The sequence below is a fragment of the Arachis duranensis genome, chromosome 1 (genome assembly GCF_000817695.3).
Source record: "Arachis duranensis cultivar V14167 chromosome 1, aradu.V14167.gnm2.J7QH, whole genome shotgun sequence".
Taxonomy (NCBI): Eukaryota; Viridiplantae; Streptophyta; class Magnoliopsida; order Fabales; family Fabaceae; genus Arachis; species Arachis duranensis.
In genome coordinates this window covers 7,124,104-7,147,601 of record NC_029772.3, presented here as the reverse complement: position 1 = coordinate 7,147,601, position 23,498 = coordinate 7,124,104, and the positions used below count along the sequence as shown (strand labels likewise).

Here is a 23,498-nt window from a genome sequence, read left to right as displayed (position 1 = left end):
GTGTCCTCTTTTTCTTCTTTGTGCTCTGATCTCATGAAAATATCCCAAGTTTCCACAAATATCAAGTTCAATTCACTGTAAACGAAAACAATTCAACATTGTTAGTGATCATGTTACTCCATATATACCAGCATGTTTGGCTGTGGGGAAAAAATAGTGGGGTGGAAATTCTCATGGACACAGTCCATGTTTAATTTTCCACCATATTTTTGGCCTGCCATGAAAATTTTCACCCCATTTTTATCGCTAACTAAACATACCATGTTGAATCCTTAGGAAGACACAAAAGTCAACGAGTCCTATACGCATAAACCACAAAAAAAATGCATGTCAATCTCTTTGTATATCACCTCACTGTTAAAATCATGTTGACAAATACCTTAATTAATAATGATGTTGTGGACTATGACACTTTTGAAGCTACTGATATATAAACTATAGAATTTTAAACTAAAACGGGGGAAGTTTGAAGGAATACTGACCAGTATTTTTCTTGTTATACCCCATATAGAGGTAGAAAGGTTTTGACGAAGGAGTATGCAAGCGCACCAGTAAACACATAACTGTCCACTCTGTCTAGTACTCCACCTGTGGAGAAATGTGGTTAATAAAACGAATTAACCCTTCAAGTACTTTCAAATGGAAAAGAATGGAAGGTTCGATTTGAATGAGTTGTTCATCGTTACAAAATTGTCAACTAAATGATCTGTCATTACTTATTAATAATTCAGGGATGGCCAAAACAACAGTATTATTTATACATTATCTAATTTTTGGAGGTCAATATCCATATTCAAATGGAAGTTTTTCGTCCTAATTTATATCATGACAATGATTGATTTCTTTTGGATGAGGCTTGTAATTTTCTAAAGGGCTAAGCAGGATGATTTATCCAAGTCTTCATTTCTTCCATTTTAATCTTTTCAAACGTTGCTAAGATTTACTCTAATATCCAGAGATAAATAAATAAAGCATCCAAGAGATTAATAAAACAAAAAGTCATTACCATGACCAGGTATTAAGGAGCCTGAGTCTTTCACACCCGCATCGCGTTTAATCATTGATTCAGTGAGATCACCAAAAACAGATCCAAAGAAATTCAGTACACCAAGAGCTATTGAACTGACAGAACCCATGTACATACCACAAGTTAGCACCAGTATTCATAAGCGTATGTAATATATAAAAAGAATCATGGCATATGTACGCAGTTCATCTTAAACTAGAATAAAGATTATTTGCTAACCAGTACAAAAATTACAAAATTTGCAAACCTACGATGGTTAATAATAACAATGAGTCAAGAATATGGCAAAGCCACTAATGTCTATCACGGCATTGCGACTTCAAGAAAGTCCAAGAACATTAGGAAGCTATTCTTTTGGTAGCAAAGATTTTTTTCCATAAGAAGGCACACATTAGCTGACCCCACCTAGTGAGATAAAGCTTTGTTGTTGTTGTTGTAAGAAGGCACACATTGTGTAAGTTGGATTGTATGAGATTTCTACAAGTCCTCATAAAGAGCAGCAAAACAACAATAAAATAATAACAATGGTAGTAATAGTTTCACCAAGTAATGCAATTCATAAACACCATGCAAAGTTTTGTCTCCGAATTTTGTGAATCAAATAATTATAATAAGCACAAAACAAGATTGACATAAGTAGCAACTGACATTAATTAGGATGTATAGCATACCTTGATAATGACATTGGCCAACTGAAAATTTTTGAAAGCACAACAGAAGTAACTATACACCCACAAAAGCCTATTATCGTACCCTCCCATGTCTTCTTAGGACTTATATTGGTAAGTGGTGTTCTACCAAATACCTGCATTAAGATACAAGAACAATTTCATAATCCAAGGCTGGATTGAATTTGTAATTCTAGGCATATATAAAGTTAGATACACTGTCTGAATGCTGAATGAACAAAACATAAATTACAATAAACTTCACTTATAAAAAAAATCACAATAAACAATTAGCTCCTAGCTTGGGTCAAAATATAATGACAGTCAGAACATAATACTTTTCTTTTTTTCTGAAATTTTTAATTGAAGAACAGAATACTTTTGTAAATGCAAGAATCAGTCCCCTCAAGTCTGGATTTTGCCTGGCATCAACCCACTAAAGCCCCTTAGAAAGGATATATTGCTAATCTTTCACAATTAAATATAAAAAAAATGTCCCCTTCTCTGAAGAATGGGGAGCTTACCCAGGGGATATAAGGTTCCAACTTCCAATAATCCTCAACATACGCTAACAAATTTGACAAGGACTGTCCATGCAAAGACACATTATTTCTCTCCAAGATATTGTTAAATACTATCATTTCAAAATATTGACAACGATCAGTTAACAGGGCTTACAAGTTATAGCAAAAGTAGTAAACTAAGTTTGGTATAATCTATAGCATACTATTAACTATTGCCTTCCAACAGAATAAAATCAATTTGCTAGAGCTGTGAGGCTGACCGTTTGAGATATGGTCAGTATATCATTACAATGTTGGAAATCAAGCAGGACCGTAAAACTAAGAGAAAGTGTTTGCAAGTAACAATATAAATATCACTGTTTAACAAGTAACAAGTTACAAATGCAACAGAAAACAAATAAGTTGCAGCAAGAAGCAGATATACCTTGCCACCAAGAAATGCGAATGTATCAGCTGCAATTATGCTGCTAATGGAAATCAAAGTTGCCACAAGACCAACTGTCCAATGAGCTTGACCACCAAGAAGCACAGGCCATGTTGCTCCTATTCCTGCAAAACAACAACCTGATAAGGACAAACAAGTCCTAAACCACAAAAAAGGAGAGTACAAAAATGATGCTCAATGGAATATGCCAAAGCTGGCTTTCATTAATAAATTCTACCTAAAGGATCAGACCTTTTGGGATGTGCTTTAAGATAACAGAATAACTTATATTGATAGGTGATCATGGATATAAGCTTCCTAAATGACATCAAACAAGGCCCTCAATTGTTGAAAATCAGAGCTGCTACAACAGCATGTCAAATTTGAGCAATCTCACATCATGCCAATACAAGCAACTCAGCAAGGGTATATTTATAAACCAACAGATTTGTAGAGAGTAGAGAAATGCAGGTAGTTTTAAAGGAGCAAAGACCAGCCATTCTTGTCTTCCATATTAAATTTCTATTTTATGCCATTAAGTTTCTTCCAGCAAGGGCAATGACACATTCCCAATAAATTATTTAAATTCTCACTTAAACTAGCATATAAAATTATTGCATTTGGATCCATACGCATATTAGTTAGTTAAAAGATGAAACATGAAGAGCACAGTTAATAGACCTTGAATATATGGTTTACCCACCATCAATTGCAGATACTATATCTTAAGACCAGCTTGATAAAAAAAATAAGCCAGATGAAATTACAGAGAAACAAAATCTCTCCTGTCTGAGTGTGCAGATTATAAATAATCCAACATACAGACATCAATAATTTAAGCAAATACAATTTACATTAGTTTTTGTTTTTTTTTTTTTGTTTGGTGAAAATCTAACTAACGATGCTAGAGCTGATAAATTTGTGAATATATATTAAAATATGGAAATTGAACATAACACCAGCAAGTATACTTTAGTAATTTTCTTTTATTAATAAACAATTTAAAAATAAAAAAAGAAACATGTGAACTACATCAAGATCACAGCAAACAGAACTAAAATGGAATGGGAACTAAGAAAGTTTACATACTCGTATTCAAGGCTGGAGCTGCTAAACCACATCGAAGCTTAACCCAAAAGCACGGAAGATAGCCACAATAAAATAATCCAAATATGGCACTACTTAGCTGCGCAAAGCGTGGACTTCCTCTTTGTAAGAGTAATGCCATGGCCAAAACAAATGCAGCAGAAGTTACAGAGACATCAATATGACCACGATACCTGCCCGTGTATTAGAAATGCTAATAATCAGCAAGTAACATCCATCAAGTCATAGTATATATATACATATAAACGGAGAGTAGATTTGTTACTATGGGTAAAATACAGATCATCCCGGAAATTTGGATCATCCATACTCGGTATATAGAGTTTATCTTGTTCTACAATACACAATTGAAGTATGGAAAACATGAAACCATCGGAATTACTCCTTAACAATGAATCAGATAACATAACTTTGCAATACATTTTCCTCAAGTTGAAAAAACTTAATGGTTTAGATTTGTGGTTCAAAAATAAGGTACTATTATGACAATACTCCCTTTTTAGCTTTTCCTTTAGTGAAACAAAAATTCATGAAACTAAACAAATATCACTAAGTTTTCATTGTTAGGAGATTGTCAGATGTATAAACTTAAGGAAATTTAAGGCCCACTAAACAATTAACCAATCTTACATGATGTACAAGGGCAATAGGGCACAAGCGACAGAGCAGACTCGTGAGACATAGCGTGGAGGAGGTGTCATTCCTTCAGTAATTCCATGACTCCGAACCAATTCAAAATACTCACGTGCCCCAGTAAAAACAGCAGCAGCCATGGCAACTGCAAAAACCCACCCTCCAGCCAAAACAACACCACCTACGGTTATTCCAATGGCAAGTCCAAAAACAATTCTGTTCCTAAGCTGACTAACTTGAGGTTTCAAGAGCACGTCTTCCTACAAGGGCAAATCATGGCTTCCATTAACTCCTGAGGAACACCCACTTCAGTGACTATCAATCTGTTACACATGCATGCTCAGAAAGTAAAAATGCGAGTGCATCATCTAACATAATTTATCATCCGTATAAATGTCCACTCCATTTTTATTCCTGACAAAACCCCTTCACCCCGGCAACAAAAGAAAAAAAATTAACTAAATAACAATTTGCATGAACATTTGAACTCAGATGATTCTTTAACTTACCCTTAAACATAGATTGGTGATCTTAACTAATCACAATCAACACTAAGAAACACTCCTCCATTTCTTCAAGCCAGCTTGAAATACTTTAAACAGTAATTCATTTAAAAATGAATGCAGAACATTATCATTCTTTTATAAAATAGTTTATCCGTATACATAAACCAAAACTAAACTCATCCAGTTACATCCAAAAGAACACAAATTAATAGCAACATATAAAGAAACCCCAATTTTTCAGCTCCAAAACCATCCAATAGTCAATGAAGCTATAGAAAACGATATTACCCCTTCGGCATTGCTCTGTGGAAGGTGTTCCGGTTGGGCCTGACCAATCACGCGCGGTGGAGGCGAGGCTCCGGTTCGGCGGGTGAACCGGAGCAACGGCTTGCAATTAGAGAAGAAGTAGGATGATGGAGTAGCTTTATGGAGAATTAGGGATTGGGAAGGGCGTGGGCGGCATGGGCAAGCGCGAATTGGAAGAAGAACAAAGGGTTTCTTCTGATTGTTAGGGTTATGGTGGTTGCCGAAGAGTGAAATTGTGGTGGTGGAACTGAGCGAGTTGGTGACTCGGGGGTGAGCCATGAAGAGACTGAGTTGGGAACGAGCTCGCTAACTCCGATGGGGATTTTGTTTTTTTATTTTATATTATTTTATTTTATGTGTACGGATTAATGCATTATGCCGTTTTTGTCACTGCCACCAAAGGCGAGTGGAATGGGGGTATGGTAGTGAAACGCGCCGGGTTTTACTGTCGTTTAGGTGCAAACACGTTTTATTCACTTTTTATGCTTAAATTTTCATAAATATCTATTTAATTTCTATAAATCCTTTTTTTAATCTAATATTTTTTTATCTTAATTCTTTCTATTAACATATTTGTATGATATATTTCAATCTTCCAAGTATGTTTTCAATACCTCTAAATTAAGTCAAATAAAATTTTAGTTCCATTAAAAAATAGATATGTAGATAATTATTACCATGTTAAATGATACTTGCTTATATTTACAACTTTTAGAATCATATATGTAAACATTTATAACTAACATCATTATCTTTGTAAATATCTCTTATAATAATAATAATAATAATAATAATAATAATAATAATAATAATAATAGTTGAAACAAGAAGAAAAGGATTATAAGAATTAGAATTTTAAAATTTTAGAAAGTTACTAAAATAAATCTTTTATAAATCAATATTACTAAATTACAACTTTTAAACATTGCATACTAAAACACAATTTTTATATACTTATGAAAATCGTGAGAGGAGTCGAGTGGATTTGGTGATTGCACGTAAACCGTTAAAAGGGATAGCAGTTTACGTTAAAAAACACAAAGGAAGAAATCGCGCCACTCTCCAGCAGTTTCTTCACAAGTAAATAAATCTGCATAAACAATGAGATGGGGTATAGCGGTTTATGCTTATCTAGCGATGCCTATAAATACCAAGCAGGAGGGAGTGGTGTGATGGTAGATAGTCATTTTCACAAATTTACAAATGGACAGTAAGGAGAGTTTTTTTGTTCTAGTCTATTGTTCTGAAAAAATTAAAAAAAGTAAAAGGCACAGTGTTAAGTTCACTGATAGAGAATTGGTGAGTGTTTTTATCTGGTCAACAAATACGTTGTCAGAGGTAAAGACGAGTATATTGAAAAAGGTAGGATTGTGTGGGACCAAGTGGGTGAAAAAGTTGTTCTACAAAATTTCGATTGCGGTTGTGTCAACTGATGTGAAGTATAAAATATTTGTGATAGGGTTGGACGAAGATATGTAGGTTTTGTTTCATTGTCGGCAAAGTTTTTCGAAAGTGATAATTCACGCGTTGTATGCCAAGTTGAAAGATGGTGTCGACAGTTTTAGGACATCAGCACTGAATCTTCAGTTGACTACAGTGGAGGGTGCTTTTACCTTGATGCCTATCATTGCACCTGGTTGTCTGTTGGCTGATCCTCCATTTGTTGCAATTGGGATAGCTAGGTCACCCCGTATGATTCCGGGTATTTTAGGTGACGGTGAACCAGATCCGGTTGAAAATGCGATGCAAAAGGATGATTCAGATGAAAAGCCAGCTCATATCGTGGGGAACAGTGACGAGGATACTCCGAGAAATCCACCTACACATTAGGGGCCATCCAGTTTCGGATCACAGCAACATCCTCCACATTTCTCAACGCGAAACTTGGAAGCCGTCAGTCAACAACCAGACATAGATCATACCTTTGGAGGTAAAGGATTACAAAAAGGAACATCCTTATGTGGAATTTCAGATTGACCAATCTTTCCAAGCTAAGAAATAAACTGTGTTGAGCATAAAAGATTATAGCATCCCAACTATAAGTGCCCATCTTGTCACGCCTCGCCACAAACGGCAACCACTGTATATGTACCCGATTTGTACTCTTGTCGCTAAACAATTGAGTGGATAGCAGCATCATAACGTACGCACGTGCGTATATGCGTACGATATCCTCAGTCACATCCGCCGGTAGCACCCTGAATTTCTCTTGGAACCATGTGAAGTGGACTATGAACTGCTTTACCTTATCCGGCGGTGGAAGCTTGCCAAATAACTCATGAAACCACTCCCAAGCCGGTCTGCCATCATCCATCAACTTCTCAAAATCTGTGAGGTACCCAGATATAGCCTTCCCATCGACGGGCAACCCCACCTGATATGCCACATCCTACAGTGTGATGGTGCACTTCACGAATGACATATGAAAGGTGTGCGTCTCAGGACACCACCTCTAAATGAACGCGCTGACCAGGGATTCATCCAACCAGAACCAACGCGTGTTGAGCTTAGCCAGGTGGTATAAACCAGCACTCTCCAAATAGGGTATGATCTTATCATACAAAGGCATATTTTATTACCTCTGAATGCTGTAAATACACCTATTTGGCTGCAGCATGTAAGAAAAATAACCACACCAAATGAAATTCCAATAGTTACAAGTTTAAACCATAAATTATAATCGGACACAAAAACTACAAGTGTTATGTCTATCCAATCTTAACTAACATTTCAGATATAGTTCAGTTAACATTATTTTTCAAGCTAATTTTATTAAAATAGAAAAACAAAACTGTTGAAATTTTACATAAAATTTTGAAACATATATAAATGTATTTTAAAACAAGTGAAAAATTTCTAACTTTTAAATTTATAAGTCATAAATTATAAAATTTATGGTGACTTTCTTACCTCACAACATGTGTTGAGTATTAAGTATTGATATTTGGTATATAAATGTGATAATATATGTTAGGTAGTGTATAAGTGAGATTAGAACTCATTTGAAGAGATTGGAAGTTTGTTTGAGCCTTGGGTGCTGAGATTTCGGTATTGGAGGCTTGTGACCTCGTCAATTGGGTGTTTTGGCTTAGGGAAGAAATCGGCCAAGATATGGTTTTAGTTTATCGTATTTAATATGTAATGTCTTATGAAAATTTATGCTAGATAACTATAGAATAAATTGGAATGCATGATTGTGTTAAATGTTTAGTACCCTTGATGATAATTATTGAATTGGATTGAAAATGAATTTGAAAAATTATGTTTATGATGAGAATGTATTGGTGCATGATGATCTTAATGATGAATGATGATGATGATGGGAATGAATATGTATGTGGTGGTAAATTGATGATTTCGATTGTTTGATTGAAAAATTCTTATAAGAAATTGTTTAAAACTGAGGTATGAACGGTTGTGGTAGGATGTAGGATTGTGTTGCTGTGATATGGTATATTTTGGTGTTGATTATAAGCATAAAAACTTGGTGTGAAAAATAGAGGTTTAGTAGTTTTTGTGAAAATATGATTTTTGGTCGAATTTCAGCGAGAAAATATGATGAATCATTGTTGAGAATTGTGAAGTGTTATGTAATTGATGAATATTTGGCCATAATGATATTGAATGAATAAATGCGAATAATTATAAATGAATATGATAACTAAACTCTGATTGGGATGGTTGATAATGATGAGTATGTTGGGTTTCTTTCAGTTGTAAGATGTGTCGGGGCACTATATCCCATGAGTGTGACGACACTATATCTCGAGAGTGTGGCGGGCGCTATATCCTAAGAGTGTGGGAGCACCTTACCCTGAGAAGTTTGTCGGGTACTATATCCCATGAGTGTGACGGACACTATATCCCGAGAGCGTGGTGGACGCTATATCCCAAGAGTGTGGGAACACTTTGTCACAAGAAATGCAACGGGCACTATATCCCATGAATGTGACGGACACTATATCCCAAGAGTCTAATTTTAAAATTTATAATTTAATATTTAAAACTTAAAATTTTAAATCTTAGTTTTAAATATGATATTTAAAAAATAACCCTACAAACCTTAAACATTATATTTAAAATTTCAACCCTAAATCTCAATTACTGGAGAATAACCATTCTACTTAAACATGATATCCTTAATTTTAAATCTTAACTTTCAAATTCTAAACTACAACCTTAAATTCTGTATTCTAACTACTGCACCTTAATACTACATATTATGTTATATAAAATTCAATAACTAAAAAAACAAACTTACCTCTTTATTGATGATGTCGACAACGTGTGTAACGCTGTTGAGTCGGTACAGGTTTCGTTTATCCGCTATGATCCCGCGCCTTAGAAATTTCAAATGCCCAAATCTTCTCTAAGGCTTATGCAACTTTTCCTCTCAATTTACAATTTTTTCTTTCTCTCTAAAATTTTTAACTTCTCTCTCTAATGTTTTGGCACCTGATGCGAACTAAATAATCTGCAATTAGGTACGGCATATTTATATTCAACTATAAGAATATCGCGGTTTATGCAGTTTGAAAATTCGTAAAAAAATTACTGGAGAGATGTCATTATTTTTTTAGTTGTGTTTTGGGTGCTGCGATTTTTTATTGTGTTTTAACGTAAACTATTATACTTGCAATTTATGTATATTCTTAATATGCTGATCTCTTATCACAGTATATAATAATATAAAAATTATATTTGCATAATCTTTAAATGTTGTATTCTGATAAAATTAAATTGTAAAAAGTTTATTTTAGTACCTTATCCTAAAATCTTTATATATTTTATACAAATATCAAACTTCTAACTTTTAGTAGTGAGACCATAAATCTCTTTCACTCAAAACTAGATTTAATAAATTTTGGTTTGCTAACTAAAAGTTGTGTTTGGTGTTTACTGTTTAACACAATTTTAATTAATTATGGAATATTCCATGAAGATTAAACAAGTCGTAATTATGTTGAATAATCATCTTCAGTCTAGACCAACTAGAGGAAGAAAAATCTAAAAAGAAGAGAAACTGAGATTTTACATTTTTTATTTAAAACAAAAAAAAAGAAAAAGAAAAAGAAAAAGCAAGAGAACACTGAACACAGGTCTTAGAAATTTCCCAATAATTTCAAACCCATCGTTCGCCCTAACCACCTCACTCCTCGGGCGCATCCCCACCACCGTCGCCGGCCTTCAAAATTTAGCTCCATCCGCTCCGTTCGCCGGCGGCGCTACCGTCCTCCTTTCGTCGTTTGTCTTGAGCTAAACGCCGGCGGCTACAAACACTAATTGCCAGAAACGCTGTCGTTTCGAGAAGAATCTTTTCGAGTAGAACATTCTCGAATCCTTCTTTTGTTTCAGTGTTAGATAAAAGCAAAAGAAACTGAACTTGCTTGCCGGTGTAGTATACACAGTCCTGGAGATCGCTGCATCAGATTCCATTCCACTGGTAAACCTCAACATTTTGCTTTGGAACTTTCTCGAAATTTTAATCTTTTGACCGCCGTTCATTTTGTTTTCTTTAAAAAATGAATTATTAATTTAGTTAAGGTTTGTTTCCCTGGATTCGGTTATCGTTTTGAAGAAATTTAAAAAAGGGGGGGGGGGATAACTTGTTTGGTGTCGAAGAAGTTGTGGTTGACTTGTTGTGACTTGAATTTGAGTTTAGCTTGTTGAGCTGGATCAGCTCCGTGACTATTTTAAGTTAAGGAGTTTCGGATTAATTTTTAGAGTAAACTCATATTGCTAGTTAAGTGGAGCAAACTTAGCTGTAGTTTGGTATGAACTTCATTGTATGATCCATAATTCCATATAACTCACTTTGTGACTAGGATTGCATGTTGTATTTAATTGATAAGTTGAGCTGGCGGTGTTTTAGATTGGCTAAGCTCGCATTTGATGTTTTAGGTAGATAAGTATGATCACTTAAAGGATTGGATTTTATAAGCTGGAATTATCCTGTGAAGATGATGCATTTATCTGGTACTGATAGTAAAATACTATTGTAGTATTAGGGAACATTTATGCATTGGATAGGAACATGACGCTTGGGTTGCAAGTCCCTTATGTCTTAGGGGTTATTTACAGAATCCCCTAAATGGAGAGTCCCCTATCTTTTCAGCCTGGCTTTTAGGCCTACACCTACCTGATCATCTGTGCTAATGGGAACGAAATCAAAGACTGGGTTGTTTTCCTCATTGTGTTGATGGACCATGTTACAATTTTTGTAGGGTTGAGAAAGGAGCATTAGTTGCATAGCATGCCATATATTAGCCTGGCATTTAGTGTGGACTCTCTTTCTCATTGAAACATCATGATCTTAAGTTCTTAACCGTTAATGATCTAATCATACAATCCAAAAGTGTTGTTCACAACCCATTTTATCAAAGGCCAACCGGAACTTCCACTCCAAGAAAATCTTACCTTTAGCATAGCAATAGCAGGAGTCTTTCTTAGTGCAATACCAACGCTTAAAGCATGCGAGCCGCCCTAGCATCCAGATTCTAAGCCACACCCACCCACAATTCCTAAACGGATCTCAGGCCAGTAGGGTCAAAGAATAAGAGATGCGTTTCTTTACAGACCTATATTTTCTAGCTCATAAATTAATTTATCCATTTCTTTTCATTTAATAAAAGAAGAATTTTATTGAGATGAAGATAGAAGTTTACCAAGAGGTAGGAGAGGATAAGGGATACTCTTTACAAGAATAAATCAAACCAGAAAGGAATTACTGATGAAGCATAGCTTTCCAATCTTGAAATATTTGAAAAGGAAATTCCTGTAAAAAGATATGTTAAGATTCACTTGCACAGTTTGCTGGATTGCGACTGAGAGACATTTAAAGTACAGAATTGTGCCTTTGAAGTAGACCGTAACTTGTGTTCTGTCCGATTGTTTAGGGGCTGTGTTTACTTGAAACAAGGAAAGATGGGTGTTAGATAGTCGGGGCCTAATGCTCAAGTTAAAGAGCTTGCACCAGGCTAATTTAGAGTTAGCATATGCATTGGCTGTGGTGGAAGTTCTAGGACAGAACATGTTATGAGAACTCTAAACTCCTTGATTAATTGATTGAATTTTGGAATGTTGATACATGTACGTATACATATACATCTGTTACATTTATATCAGTATGAAAAGGATGTCTCTTATAATGTGTAGTCTACAAGTTATATATGCTACAAAGACCAGACCTTGGCTTTCTCCCTTTCACGTTGACAGTGAAAATTTTCTGGCACATTTTTTCATACTAAATTTGCTTTCTAGAAATAAAATGATAATTATGGAATCATTTAATTACATATTTGGAACTGTTTTTATTACATATCAATTGGATCTATTTACTTAGTTTTTGTTTATTGATGCAGGTGTTATGGAGATATCATTGTTAAAGATGCTTGTTAATGGCATATCCTCGTTTCTGAATTTATCGTTTTCTGGAAACATCAACTCGGAACCCATCTCAAAGTATTACCAAAAGGCAGAGGAGATACTTAGGCTGTTGAAGCCAATTATTGATGCAATTGCTCATTCTGAGTTAGCTTCTGATGAAGTGCTTAGTAAGATATTTGAAGAACTTGGTCATGCAATTGATGAATTAAGGGAGCATATTGAGAACTGGCACCTGTTGTCCAGCAAAGTTTACTTTGTAAGTGTCATAATATCTCAATTCTTCGTTTGCAGATATACAAGGCATATCTATTTTAGTCATTAATTTAATGTCAAATGAGCTGATCTTCCATTATGACCAATTGTTCTTCTCATTTCTTTATGTTCGGATTCAATCTTGTTGCCTTTTGCAGTGGTTAGGGAAGGAAATTATGCTATTTCTGCTTTCTCTTCTAATCAAACACAATTATGATGACCTTCACATATATTGTCATCTCTCTCTCTCTCTCTCTCTCTCTCTCTCACACACACACACACACACACACACACACACACACACACACACACACTCTCCATATTTTTAGCTGTGTAGTTTACTCAAAGCTTTGTGTTTGTTGTGCACTTATTTCTATTTTAATAGTTAGAAGTTTTGTTTTCGAGAACCATGGTTCAGGGTCCTAATAATTCATGTTATAGTTATGGTTAATGGAGAAGATCTTGTGGTGGATGTGATAACTTGTTAGCTACTGCAGACTTTCTTAATTTTAGAAGAAATCTTCATATTATTTCATCTTCTTTTCTTGTTTGTTTGGTGATGATCCAGCTCTTTCATCACCAACAAATTGTTTTTGAACAAAAAAAGTTCTTCTATCTGAACAAGTGTACCTCTTCCATCATATTTTTCATAAACCTGATTACAACTTTCATAAACCTTGTTCACATTTTTGTATAGTTTTCCACTTGATCATAGTTGTCTGTCTTGCCTTCTTTAGTGTATTGTATCATTTGATATTATCTAGTTACCAAGTCTCATTTTCTAGATAGGATGAACTGTGTTATTCTCCTAAGAAAATGTTCATTGTCATGGTTTTAGTTATTTAAAGAAACTTTGATTTTTAGCTATCTTCTTTATTTAAGTGAAATTTTGTTGGTTTCAGCTTTGGCTTGTGAAATGCATGTATGAAATGATCTTGTTATACTTGGTGGGTTATTTTCTGGAAGATAATGCTATATGAACCTTTTAGAGAGAGAAACGTGTGAAGAGTCATTAGATTGCTTGTGGATTAATGTGGAAATATGACACCTCATAGATCTACAGGGAAATCTAATAGCACAAAATTGTTACATGTTTATATAGTGTTACCCTCTTCAAACACCTTTGCTTAAGTTAGCTACCCGCCTGGCAGAAGTAAGACATGTAGTAGTTCTTTTGTTGTGCCTGCATCTAATGGGATGTACATGGCATGACTGTTGCAAGTTATGCGTGTTGAATTCTCACTACATCTGCTATTATGATCACTAGGCTATGCAAGTTGAACCCTTGATATCTAGGATAAGGACTTTGGGGCTCAATATTTTCCAGCAGCTGAAGGTTTCTCAGCAATGTCTCCCTGATGAATTGAGTTCTGATCATCTGGAGGTAAAACATTCTATCAAACAAAAGAGTTGGTTTAAGCTTTGTCTTTTAACTGGAGTCATATTTTTATTATGTGAAAGAAACTGAGGATGTGTAATATCAATATTAAAATTGCAGCATTGTGTTCAGAAACTTAAGCATTTGGGACATGAAGAAGTATCAGCAGTCATTAAGGAAGCTATTACTGAACAACGGGAAGGTTTAGGACCCAGTTCAGAGGTCCTGGCAAAAATTGCTGATAGCCTAGGTCTAAAGTCTAATCAGGAGGTTCTGATTGAGGCTGTGGCCCTTGAAAAATTGAAGGAGAATGCTGAGCAAACTGAAAAGACTGCAGAAGCTGAATATATTGATCAAATGATTGCTGTTGTAACACGTATGCATGAGCGGCTTAGTATGCTTAAGCAAGCTGAGAGTAGCAGCCCAGTTCCAGTACCTGCTGATTTTTGTTGTCCTCTCTCTTTGGAGTTGATGACTGATCCAGTGATTGTGGCATCAGGACAAACCTATGAGCGGGCTTTCATTAGGAACTGGATTGATCTTGGACTTACTGTTTGTCCGAAGACTCGGCAGGCACTAGCTCATACCAACCTAATACCTAACTACACTGTAAAAGCACTAATTGCAACTTGGTGTGAGTCAAACAATGTGAAACTGGTTGAGCCCTCGAAGTCCACTAGTTTAAATCAAGCATCTGTCATTCAGGGGTATATGGAGTCTGGTACAACCAGGGACTCACCTGTCTTTTCTCATTCCAGGGGCAACCAGCCATCCTCACCTGAGTCGGTGCGTTCTCATTCTTTTAGTTCACCAGGTAATAACATAACTTCTGCTGGAATTCAGCGAGAGGGAACATCACCATTGCATCCCCGTTCAATTTCTGAAGGTTCCTTAAGTGGTATGGTTAATGGGCAGCATATGGATCTTGCTGGAGCAGGTTTAGATGACAGGTCTGCTAGCTCAGATGAAAGCAGTGTGGATTCAGTTGGCCAACCCTCAATGTCGCCATCTAAAAGGGAATCGTCTGATGCCTTTATCCCTGACCAAGCCCAAGCCCATGTTAGAACTATTTCTTACTCCAGTGCACTTTCTAGTGGAAATTTCCCCCAAGAAACACCAGGTGATGATAATAGTTCTCCTCAGTTGTCAAGCAGTCCAGCATACAGTAGAGATGTTTCCGGTGAATTAAATCCCGGCCCAGATTCTGCTAGTGCTGCTACCGTTCCATCTTCACATAGAGAACCAGAGTTCCCACCTCGATCGGAGACAAGGTCCCGAACATCTTTGTGGCAACGACCATCCCAGAGGCTTGTTCCTAGGATGGCATCCTCTCCTGCTGCTGAAACTAGAGCTGATCTTTCTGCTATTGAATCCCAGGTTCGGAAGTTGGTTGAGGGCTTGAAGAGCACCAATATTGATACTCGGAGAGAGGCAACAGTAGAAATTCGGCTTCTTGCCAAGCATAATATGGATAATCGAATTGCAATTGCAAACTGTGGAGCCATTACCATATTAGTTGAGTTACTCAGATCACCAGATACAAGGATCCAGGAAAATGCTGTTACTGCACTTCTGAACTTATCAATCAATGACAATAACAAAAGTGCAATAGCAAATGCTGGTGCAATTGAACCTCTGATTCATGTGCTGAAGACAGGGAGCCCAGAAGCCAAGGAGAATTCTGCTGCCACTCTATTCAGCTTATCAGTGATTGAGGAAAACAAAATTAGCATTGGTAGGTCGGGGGCTATTGGACCGTTGGTTGATCTATTAGGGAATGGAACCCCTAGGGGTAAGAAAGACGCAGCCACTGCTTTGTTTAATTTGTCAATATTTCATGAAAACAAGAATCGAATTGTGCAAGCTGGTGCCGTGAAGCACCTTGTGGAGTTAATGGACCCTGCTGCCGGAATGGTTGATAAGGCAGTGGCAGTCTTAGCAAATCTGGCCACAATTCAAGAAGGAAGAGTTGCTATTGGTCAGGAAGGTGGGATTCCTGTTTTGGTCGAGGTTGTCGAGTTGGGCTCTGCAAGAGGAAAAGAGAATGCAGCAGCAGCTCTTCTGCATCTATGCTTACATAGCAACAGATTCTTAAGCATGGTGCTTCAGGAAGGAGCTGTCCCACCATTAGTCGCGTTATCACAGTCAGGTACCCCGAGGGCCAAAGAAAAGGTATGGTTCGTTCTTTACTGTTTCATCTCTTATTTGCCCCTTATTCTATTTCTATTTCTTCAAACACAGCGGTGATGGATTATTTTCTTTGTTTAGGCCCAGGCTCTCCTCAATCAATTTAGAAGTCAGAGACATAATGCGGGGAGGGGCTGATTTTGAATCCCCAAGCTGTTGTACCATCCAAAGGTTTTGAATTAACTTTTTATAGTACTTCTCTAATTTATGCATTATTACATGGTGCAAATAATGTGTGTAAAGGTGTTTTGCATTATTGTTTCACTTGCTTGTAAAGGGGAAAAATGTTATTTATGGGGGGCACCATTTGATTGTTTCCTCTAACGGAAAACCTTTTTCTGTGTTGTGAAGAAAATTTATACATGTAAGTCTAGCTTTTGTTTTTAACAAAGAGAATGTCTGGCTTCTGTTGCTGGCATAGGGCGAGAGATGGCTGTGGACAAATGATTTTGTTTTATTTAGAGTTTAACTGCCCCATAATGTATGGTATCAACTATCAATATCAAAATTTTTTCATGTTGGCATATGTAAATGTGGCTCTTGCTGTTGTAATAATTCAATTCCGTTGTATTGTTGAACTGTTCATATTCCTCCACTTTATCAATGAATCAGAAGATTTTATTAAAGGAAGAGTTTACCTAATATTTTTTCGTCATTCATCCCCTTGTGGTTCTAGATACTGAATTTTAGCACATGAACTTTTGGAAATGACAAAACTAAATCAGTTGTCTTAATTTGGTTGTTTCATGAAATCCTGATTATTAATTCCAAGTACTGTTGAATCACAATAAAACAACACGTCATAATATCTTACTAACTATCTAAAAACCAAGGGAATGAGTTTTTCTTATTGAAAAATTCATTTTACTATGGCTTGGTCTGAACATGAGTTATACAAGAATATTAGTAAGACCATCGTGTATATGTGACAGTGTATTTGGTTTGAGCAAATCATAAAATCATTGCCTTCTTCTAAACAATAGTATAAATATATTTTCACTTAACGGTAGTGATCAATGTACTAAATATTTTATTCCATAATGATAGTTGATAGGCGATAACATTTTCTATATTGAACTACACAAGAACCCACTAGAATGGAAATTCTTGTGTTTCTCTTTACATAAACAAAGAGAAACACATGAAAAGATCCATTATATAATTCACACTTTTCCAAATCACTAGTGTTCACTTAATTAGAGTCTTAAACAGCTTAAACTAACTAAACTGCTTCTCAATTTCCAGAGCCACAAAGTTCACATCAAGAAATGAATTTATGTGTCTTTATTCATAAATTTAATTCATGAACTAATTCACTCTTCTGCAATTCTTCCTTATCTCCCCTTTTGACCCAGTTAAGGGCAGGATGTTCCCCATCTTAATCATTCCAGTAACAAAGTCAGAAGCAAAGGCCTTATTATTCTGACTATAGGCCTTAACAAGTGAATCAGTGGATCCACCATTGAAGAGTTCTTGATCAGAATGAAGGAGACCCTTTTTGTTGATGAGGTTCTTGTAGTAGTTGTTCTCAAAATGTGTGGGTGTTTGTAGGTCCAAGGGTGCTAAATTGTTGTCTCCTGTGCCATTTTGCCTTGGACAATTTTTCTGCCTTAACTTGGCAAATGAAGGGTCAATGTCGGTGTCATTGTATATGTGACCTCTGAAACTTGTACACCTTGCTTTGCCAATTGTGTGAGATCCTGAAAAACCACAAAATAAATGAAAAAATTAATTAATTAATTAATAGTGATGAATCTAGAAAATTTGAATAACAGAACAAAGACAATATTAAAATGTTGAAATTAGTAAATGAATGTCTTAAGAATATTATCTGAGAATAAAAACAGAATTATTTTCTGCTAGTGCATTAGGATTTATAAATATTTTTTTATTAAAACTTTTTATTTGAAGTAGCTTTAACAAGTTCCTCAAAATGTTATACTGTTATACAATTATTACATTAATAAATAGTGGAGGCAAAACACATACATATATAGTTGAAAACATTCAAAATTTAGTGGGCAGATATAAGTTATAACCCAACATAAAAGCAATTCAGTTTGATATATCCTTATTGGGTTATCCAAGCATACATTATTATTCTTCTTTAAAGAACAATAATACATTATCAAGTTATTAAAGGTGTTTGTCCCTTTCATATAAAAACGTATTTGATTCTATATAGTATGATTAGTTGGTATAATCACGTGGCCATCCATTATTATTAGTAACATTGATGATCCACTGCACTATGCCATGTGCAAAAACTTTAAGGTAATTAATCATATAATCTCGTCATAAAAATAATTAAAAACTAAGGCATACATAAAATTGTGAATACAAATTTATTTGATAATAATATAAAATAATTATAAACATATTTATCTTCTTAACTATGGTGGATATGCATGATTTTACCTTCTAGTCAACTCAACAGTATTATATTGTTGGTTATGAAGTGACTTGACAATTAGCTAAAAAAGCACGTAATAATGCAATGAACATATACTAGTTGTTTAAAAGTCATATTCATGTACACCTAATATAATTAATGAATTCCATTTAATTTGGCGAAACCATATGGTTACATACAAAATCAACATCGAAATGTGTCACCTTATCACAGACTAAAGCACTGTTTTCATATAAAGAGAGAGTGAGGTGTAAAGTATAAACTAAACTACAATAAAATATATGTGACTCACTCTTTTTTGAGTTATCAATTGTGACTTATCATCACTTTATATCAAAAGGTATGGATTATATTTATAAAATAGAACTATACTTTAATTATTCTATAAATATAAAAAAATAAGCTATTTTATTATCAAGCATAATTAATTAGAGAGAGTGAGTATGAAAGGAAAATTACCAGATAAGGCAACCAAGTCCTTGACATCAAGGCCATGTGACTTAAAATTGGAAATTAGGGTACTAAGGTTAGAAGTGGGAGCTGGAATTACACCAGTGTTGGCAGCTGTGAAATTTGCTGTTCTTGAATCCCTTCTTCCAAGTTTCACATCCCAAAAAGGCCCTCCAAGCTTAACAAATAGAGCAAAATAAATTATGATAAACATTGTCAATTTTATTACTAGTAATATCCTAAATTAGTTTTTTAAAAAAATTTAATCGAAATTTTAATATATTTTAATTATTAAATCAGTTTTTATTATTATTATTATTATTTAATAAAAATATATTAATTTTAAAAAAATTTTAATTATTTCTTTTATAAATTGTTTAACAAAATAAAAATTTAATAATTAAAATTGATTAAGAACTAAAGTTTCAACTAAAAATTTCTCAATTCTTGTTAGGTTATATTTAATTAGTAGAATAATATGATACTCACAATAACAACAGCATCACGAGAAGCAATGGCCAAGATATCAGCACATGAAACAACACCGGGGCACAAAGCTTCAACCTTTGACTTGATTGCATCAATTACTTCAAACCCTCTCACTGAGTTGTTATTTGCTGCTGCTGTCTTCTCTCCTTTGAATGTTGATGTATCATCCAATAACAATGATCCATCACACCCCTGCATTTTTCATGTTCCCACATGCATGCACGTCAATTTCTTAGCTGCTTTAATTTTAATTAAATCATATACACAAAGTGGAACTAATAATAATAGGGTGCATACCTAAAATAAAAATTTATTTGTAATTATTTTTATACGAAATTAATAGTTAAAAATTATCAAATAATTTAATATATTTAATTAAATATAATAATTTTTAACCATTAATTTTATACAAAAATAACACGTGAATTTTCACCAGACTAATAAACCATCTATGAGCCATTAGTTGGTTGAGATCTTTTTTATTTATTTGATTTTTTTTATTCAAAGTGATAACATATGTGATATATTTCAAGCTTTCAACTCTAGATCTAGAATTTCATATTTAGATCGTGAAGTTTTCTTGACCAATAAAAATGATGAAGGTTTTAAGAAGCAATATCTGCAACTAGTATATAATAATGTCACCAAGGAATAAAAAAAACTAGTATATAATAATAAATGGTTATTATTATATCATCCTAACAAACAATATATGCGCTTTACATGTATATAAATGAAAAAAAAAAACTATATAAAAAATATGTGTTATGTCTCAAGTGCACTGGCATGAACTTAAGTATATAAATGCCAATAACTCTTTGCATGCACTTCGTTAATAATTAATCAATTAATGCAGTGGATAATGCACTATAAATTATTCTAAATTTATAACTACTCAACATTATAATTGTTCATCATGATTTCTCACAGTTTAAATTTTTGTGAACTAATAATATAAAATAATTTTATATTGTTAACACATAAAAATTATTCTCTTAATATAATACCTTACATTTTTTTTCTTTAACCTTAGGTTATAAATATTTAAAAATTGATACCACTCCATTCAGGAGTACCGAAATAGACAAAAATTTAGAGGATGACATTGTAAAAAGTTTAACATTAATATTAATATATTTAAAAAAATAAAAAACACCAAAAACAATGTAGTAGTAGTAGTTGAATTACATCAATAAAGCAATCATGGAAGAAGAGGCGAAGAATAGAAGCACCAAGGCGTGGTTCTTTGGCCACAGCATCTTCAACAACAGATTTCACAGCACTGAAAACTTGTGGACATTTTCTACAATAGAAATTCTCTGAAAGTAGATGACCTGAAGAAGAGGTTCCAGCAAGAAGAGCAAGAAAAAAAACAAGGAATAAAGAAGAAGAAGAAGGAAAAAGTGTCATATTTGTTTCTTTTTTTTTATGTGAAAGTATATATGATGATTTGATGAATAAAGGGTGTAGTGTGAGACTCCAATATATAGAGTGTAAACTCATGATTAATTAATTCTCACCTAATTAGCTAGCATCTATATTGATCAAATAATTAAATATAATAAAATGTATTGCATGGCAATAACAGTGTCACCTCTTGAAATTTTTGATTGAATTGATAGATTGATCAGTAATTAACTATTTTTGAATTATTATTAATAAATAGAGATAATTAGAATGAAATACCTTTTCATTTATGAAATCCAAACTTAATTAGAGATATTTTGTTAAGTAAAACCGAACATTTATTATATATCCACCATGTCATGAATCTATTTTCTCAAAATATCATATGATAATTCAGTTTTAGTGACAGTTTTATGGATGATTACGTTATCGATAATATTAAAATAATTATAATGACGCCCTATTCAAAATGTGTTGTCTCAAAAAAATCAGCATATAATTTATATTTAACTGATGATTTACCATCAGTAATAAAAAATGTGTGTTTTTTTTTTAAATAGAATTTACTGAGATTAAATCATCGGTAATATTAAAAATTAATATAATAAAAAAACATAAATAATTATATTTTTAATACGTCTCTTTAAATAAAAATTTATTTTTAAATTTGGTTAAATTTTAGCATAATCCTTTTTTTTTAATTTTCTTATGCTACTTGCTTTTTTATATTTTTTTGGAGATAATAAGAATTGAATTTTAAACTTTTTATTCATAAAAAATTTTGATATTATATTATAAAATTATTTTGAAACTGATAAAATCACATAAATAATTATATTTATAGGAGACCATTTGAATAAACACCGGATTATGTTTTCTAGTATAATAAATATAATATATATACTATTTAATAAGAAGAAATTCGATTCTATTGTGTCGGTTGATGTTTAAGGACAATAATTCATTGTTTTTCATCATTATCTTATGATAGTTTCCATTGAAAAAATACTATATATTTTTCTCTAAACAATTACAAGAATTTTTAAAATATATTCTTATATTTAATTTATTTTATTTTTAGCATCAAATATTTTATTAATATGATCTAAAATTATTTTCAGGTGAACATTAAAATTTATAATAATTTTTGTCTTAAATATTTGGTTTATGTTTCAAATCCTGATTAAATTATTATTAATAAATAGAGATAATATTTTAGAAGCGAGCGTAGCAACATGCATAGCATATTTTTTTAATGAAAAATGGTAATTTTCACTTTTTGAGTAAAGAGTGAAGATTGATTAGTATTTCTATAATGAGGTATTAAGGTTCATTCTTATAAAAGGTGAAATGTACTATAAACTTGTTGAAAAATGGTGTCCATGAAATATTTTCTTTTCCCAAAAGGTGCAGATTGTGGTCTTAGCGTGTTGTCCCTTTGCTACGATTACGACAATGCCAGCTCGCCAACGTTGAATATTACATGTTGCAAAAAGTGCCTGCTAAATAAAATGTATTGGTAATCATCAACTAGGCTTTGGTCGTGTTGTTAATTCATTCATTTATTTAAACAAATATCAAAATTTTAAATATTATTTGTATATGTAACAATTTATTAATTAACATGAACTTTTGAATAGAACTCAAATTTAGAATAAATTAATCTTTCGTCTGTTGAGATAAGATATATACTGTCTCCAACAAATTAAAAAAAATAAAATGTGTTGGTTTTGTACGTATTGTTAATTTATTTAGTAAAATGCAATAGAGAGAATTTGTTTTATTCAAGCATGATAATTTTTTTAATTTTTAACATTTTATTTTTATTGTTTAAAATATTTTATTTTTATCTAAAATATTTTAAATAGATTTAATATTATAGTTTCGTTAAATTAAAAGAAATTCTTAACACCCTTAGTAAATGTACAACGTTGACAAAATTTGCTAAATAAGTATTTTCAACTCACATATTGTCCACGTTAGCTATATTATTAATCTATTTATTTATCAAGTAAATTCTAATATCTTCTAATATAAATATTATAACCATTTTTCTTATTTATAAAAGCATAACATTACCAAATTCATAGATATTATTAAACGAAAAAAATTGTTTAATTGATAACATTTTCATTGAACAGATAGTAATGGTGTTAAATATTTAAAATACGATATTTTAAATAGAAAAGAGTAGATTAAAATTTAATTTAAATATTAAAAACTAAAACAATATTTTATTATCATTTATAAATCAGATTCTAATATGATTAATAATATATATCTTCTATTTTATTATGACCGAGAAAAGTGCAACTGTTATTATATCAAATGGCTAAAAGAA

The 23,498-nt window shown here is 33.1% G+C and overlaps 3 protein-coding genes across 6 annotated transcripts; 1 reads left to right on the top strand and 2 right to left on the bottom strand.

Annotated features, from left to right (window-relative positions):
- Positions 1 to 5,548, bottom strand: LOC107473826 (phosphatidate cytidylyltransferase 4, chloroplastic). Of its 3 annotated transcripts, none has more exons than XR_001589117.3 (9): positions 5,178 to 5,548; positions 4,381 to 4,643; positions 3,733 to 3,923; positions 2,644 to 2,768; positions 1,699 to 1,832; positions 1,007 to 1,122; positions 483 to 588; positions 261 to 299; positions 1 to 75 (listed from the first exon to the last, which is right to left on the bottom strand). XR_001589117.3 is itself a non-coding variant. In XM_016093419.3 (8 exons), the coding sequence occupies exons 1-7, from the start codon at positions 5,472 to 5,474 to the stop codon at positions 497 to 499; spliced, it is 1,218 nt and encodes a 405-aa protein (XP_015948905.1). In that variant the 5' UTR covers positions 5,475 to 5,548; the 3' UTR covers positions 1 to 75; positions 483 to 496. The 3 variants fall into 3 exon arrangements, 1 of the variants encoding a protein (XP_015948905.1); XR_001589118.3 differs by having other exon boundaries at positions 4,381 to 4,706; positions 5,178 to 5,325; XM_016093419.3 differs by lacking the exon at positions 261 to 299.
- Positions 5,549 to 10,227: 4,679 nt separating this feature from the next.
- On the top strand, positions 10,228 to 17,891 carry LOC107473807 (U-box domain-containing protein 4). Of its 2 annotated transcripts, XM_016093393.3 has the most exons (6): positions 10,228 to 10,638; positions 12,557 to 12,837; positions 14,101 to 14,217; positions 14,332 to 16,383; positions 16,480 to 16,569; positions 17,754 to 17,891. In XM_016093393.3, the coding sequence occupies exons 2-5, from the start codon at positions 12,562 to 12,564 to the stop codon at positions 16,534 to 16,536; spliced, it is 2,502 nt and encodes an 833-aa protein (XP_015948879.1). In that variant the 5' UTR covers positions 10,228 to 10,638; positions 12,557 to 12,561; the 3' UTR covers positions 16,537 to 16,569; positions 17,754 to 17,891. The 2 variants fall into 2 exon arrangements, with proteins under 2 accessions (XP_015948879.1, XP_015948870.1); XM_016093384.3 differs by lacking the exon at positions 17,754 to 17,891 and having other exon boundaries at positions 16,480 to 16,930.
- Positions 17,660 to 21,203, bottom strand: LOC107473817 (peroxidase 4). Its single transcript, XM_016093407.3, has 4 exons — positions 20,939 to 21,203; positions 19,751 to 19,942; positions 19,271 to 19,439; positions 17,660 to 18,098 (listed from the first exon to the last, which is right to left on the bottom strand). The coding sequence occupies exons 1-4, from the start codon at positions 21,158 to 21,160 to the stop codon at positions 17,707 to 17,709; spliced, it is 975 nt and encodes a 324-aa protein (XP_015948893.1). The 5' UTR covers positions 21,161 to 21,203; the 3' UTR covers positions 17,660 to 17,706.
- Between the last annotated feature and the right edge of the window lie 2,295 nt (positions 21,204 to 23,498).

Coding starts and splice junctions, on each gene's coding strand:
- LOC107473826 (XM_016093419.3), bottom strand. CDS start 5,474: ATGGCTCACCCCCGAGTCACCAACTCGCTCAGTTCCACCACCACAATT. Junction 1,833..2,643: donor TCGCATTTCTTGGTGGCAAG/GTATATCTGCTT, acceptor ATCTTAATGCAG/GTATTTGGTAGAACACCACT. Junction 589..1,006: donor CTCCTTAATACCTGGTCATG/GTAATGACTTTT, acceptor ATTTCTCCACAG/GTGGAGTACTAGACAGAGTG.
- LOC107473807 (XM_016093393.3), top strand. CDS start 12,562: ATGGAGATATCATTGTTAAAGATGCTTGTTAATGGCATATCCTCGTTT. Junction 14,218..14,331: donor TGAGTTCTGATCATCTGGAG/GTAAAACATTCT, acceptor TTAAAATTGCAG/CATTGTGTTCAGAAACTTAA. Junction 16,384..16,479: donor CCCCGAGGGCCAAAGAAAAG/GTATGGTTCGTT, acceptor TTCTTTGTTTAG/GCCCAGGCTCTCCTCAATCA.
- LOC107473817 (XM_016093407.3), bottom strand. CDS start 21,160: ATGACACTTTTTCCTTCTTCTTCTTCTTTATTCCTTGTTTTTTTTCTT. Junction 19,943..20,938: donor TCCATGATTGCTTTATTGAT/GTAATTCAACTA, acceptor TGAAAAATGCAG/GGGTGTGATGGATCATTGTT. Junction 18,099..19,270: donor GGACTTGGTTGCCTTATCTG/GTAATTTTCCTT, acceptor GTGGTTTTTCAG/GATCTCACACAATTGGCAAA.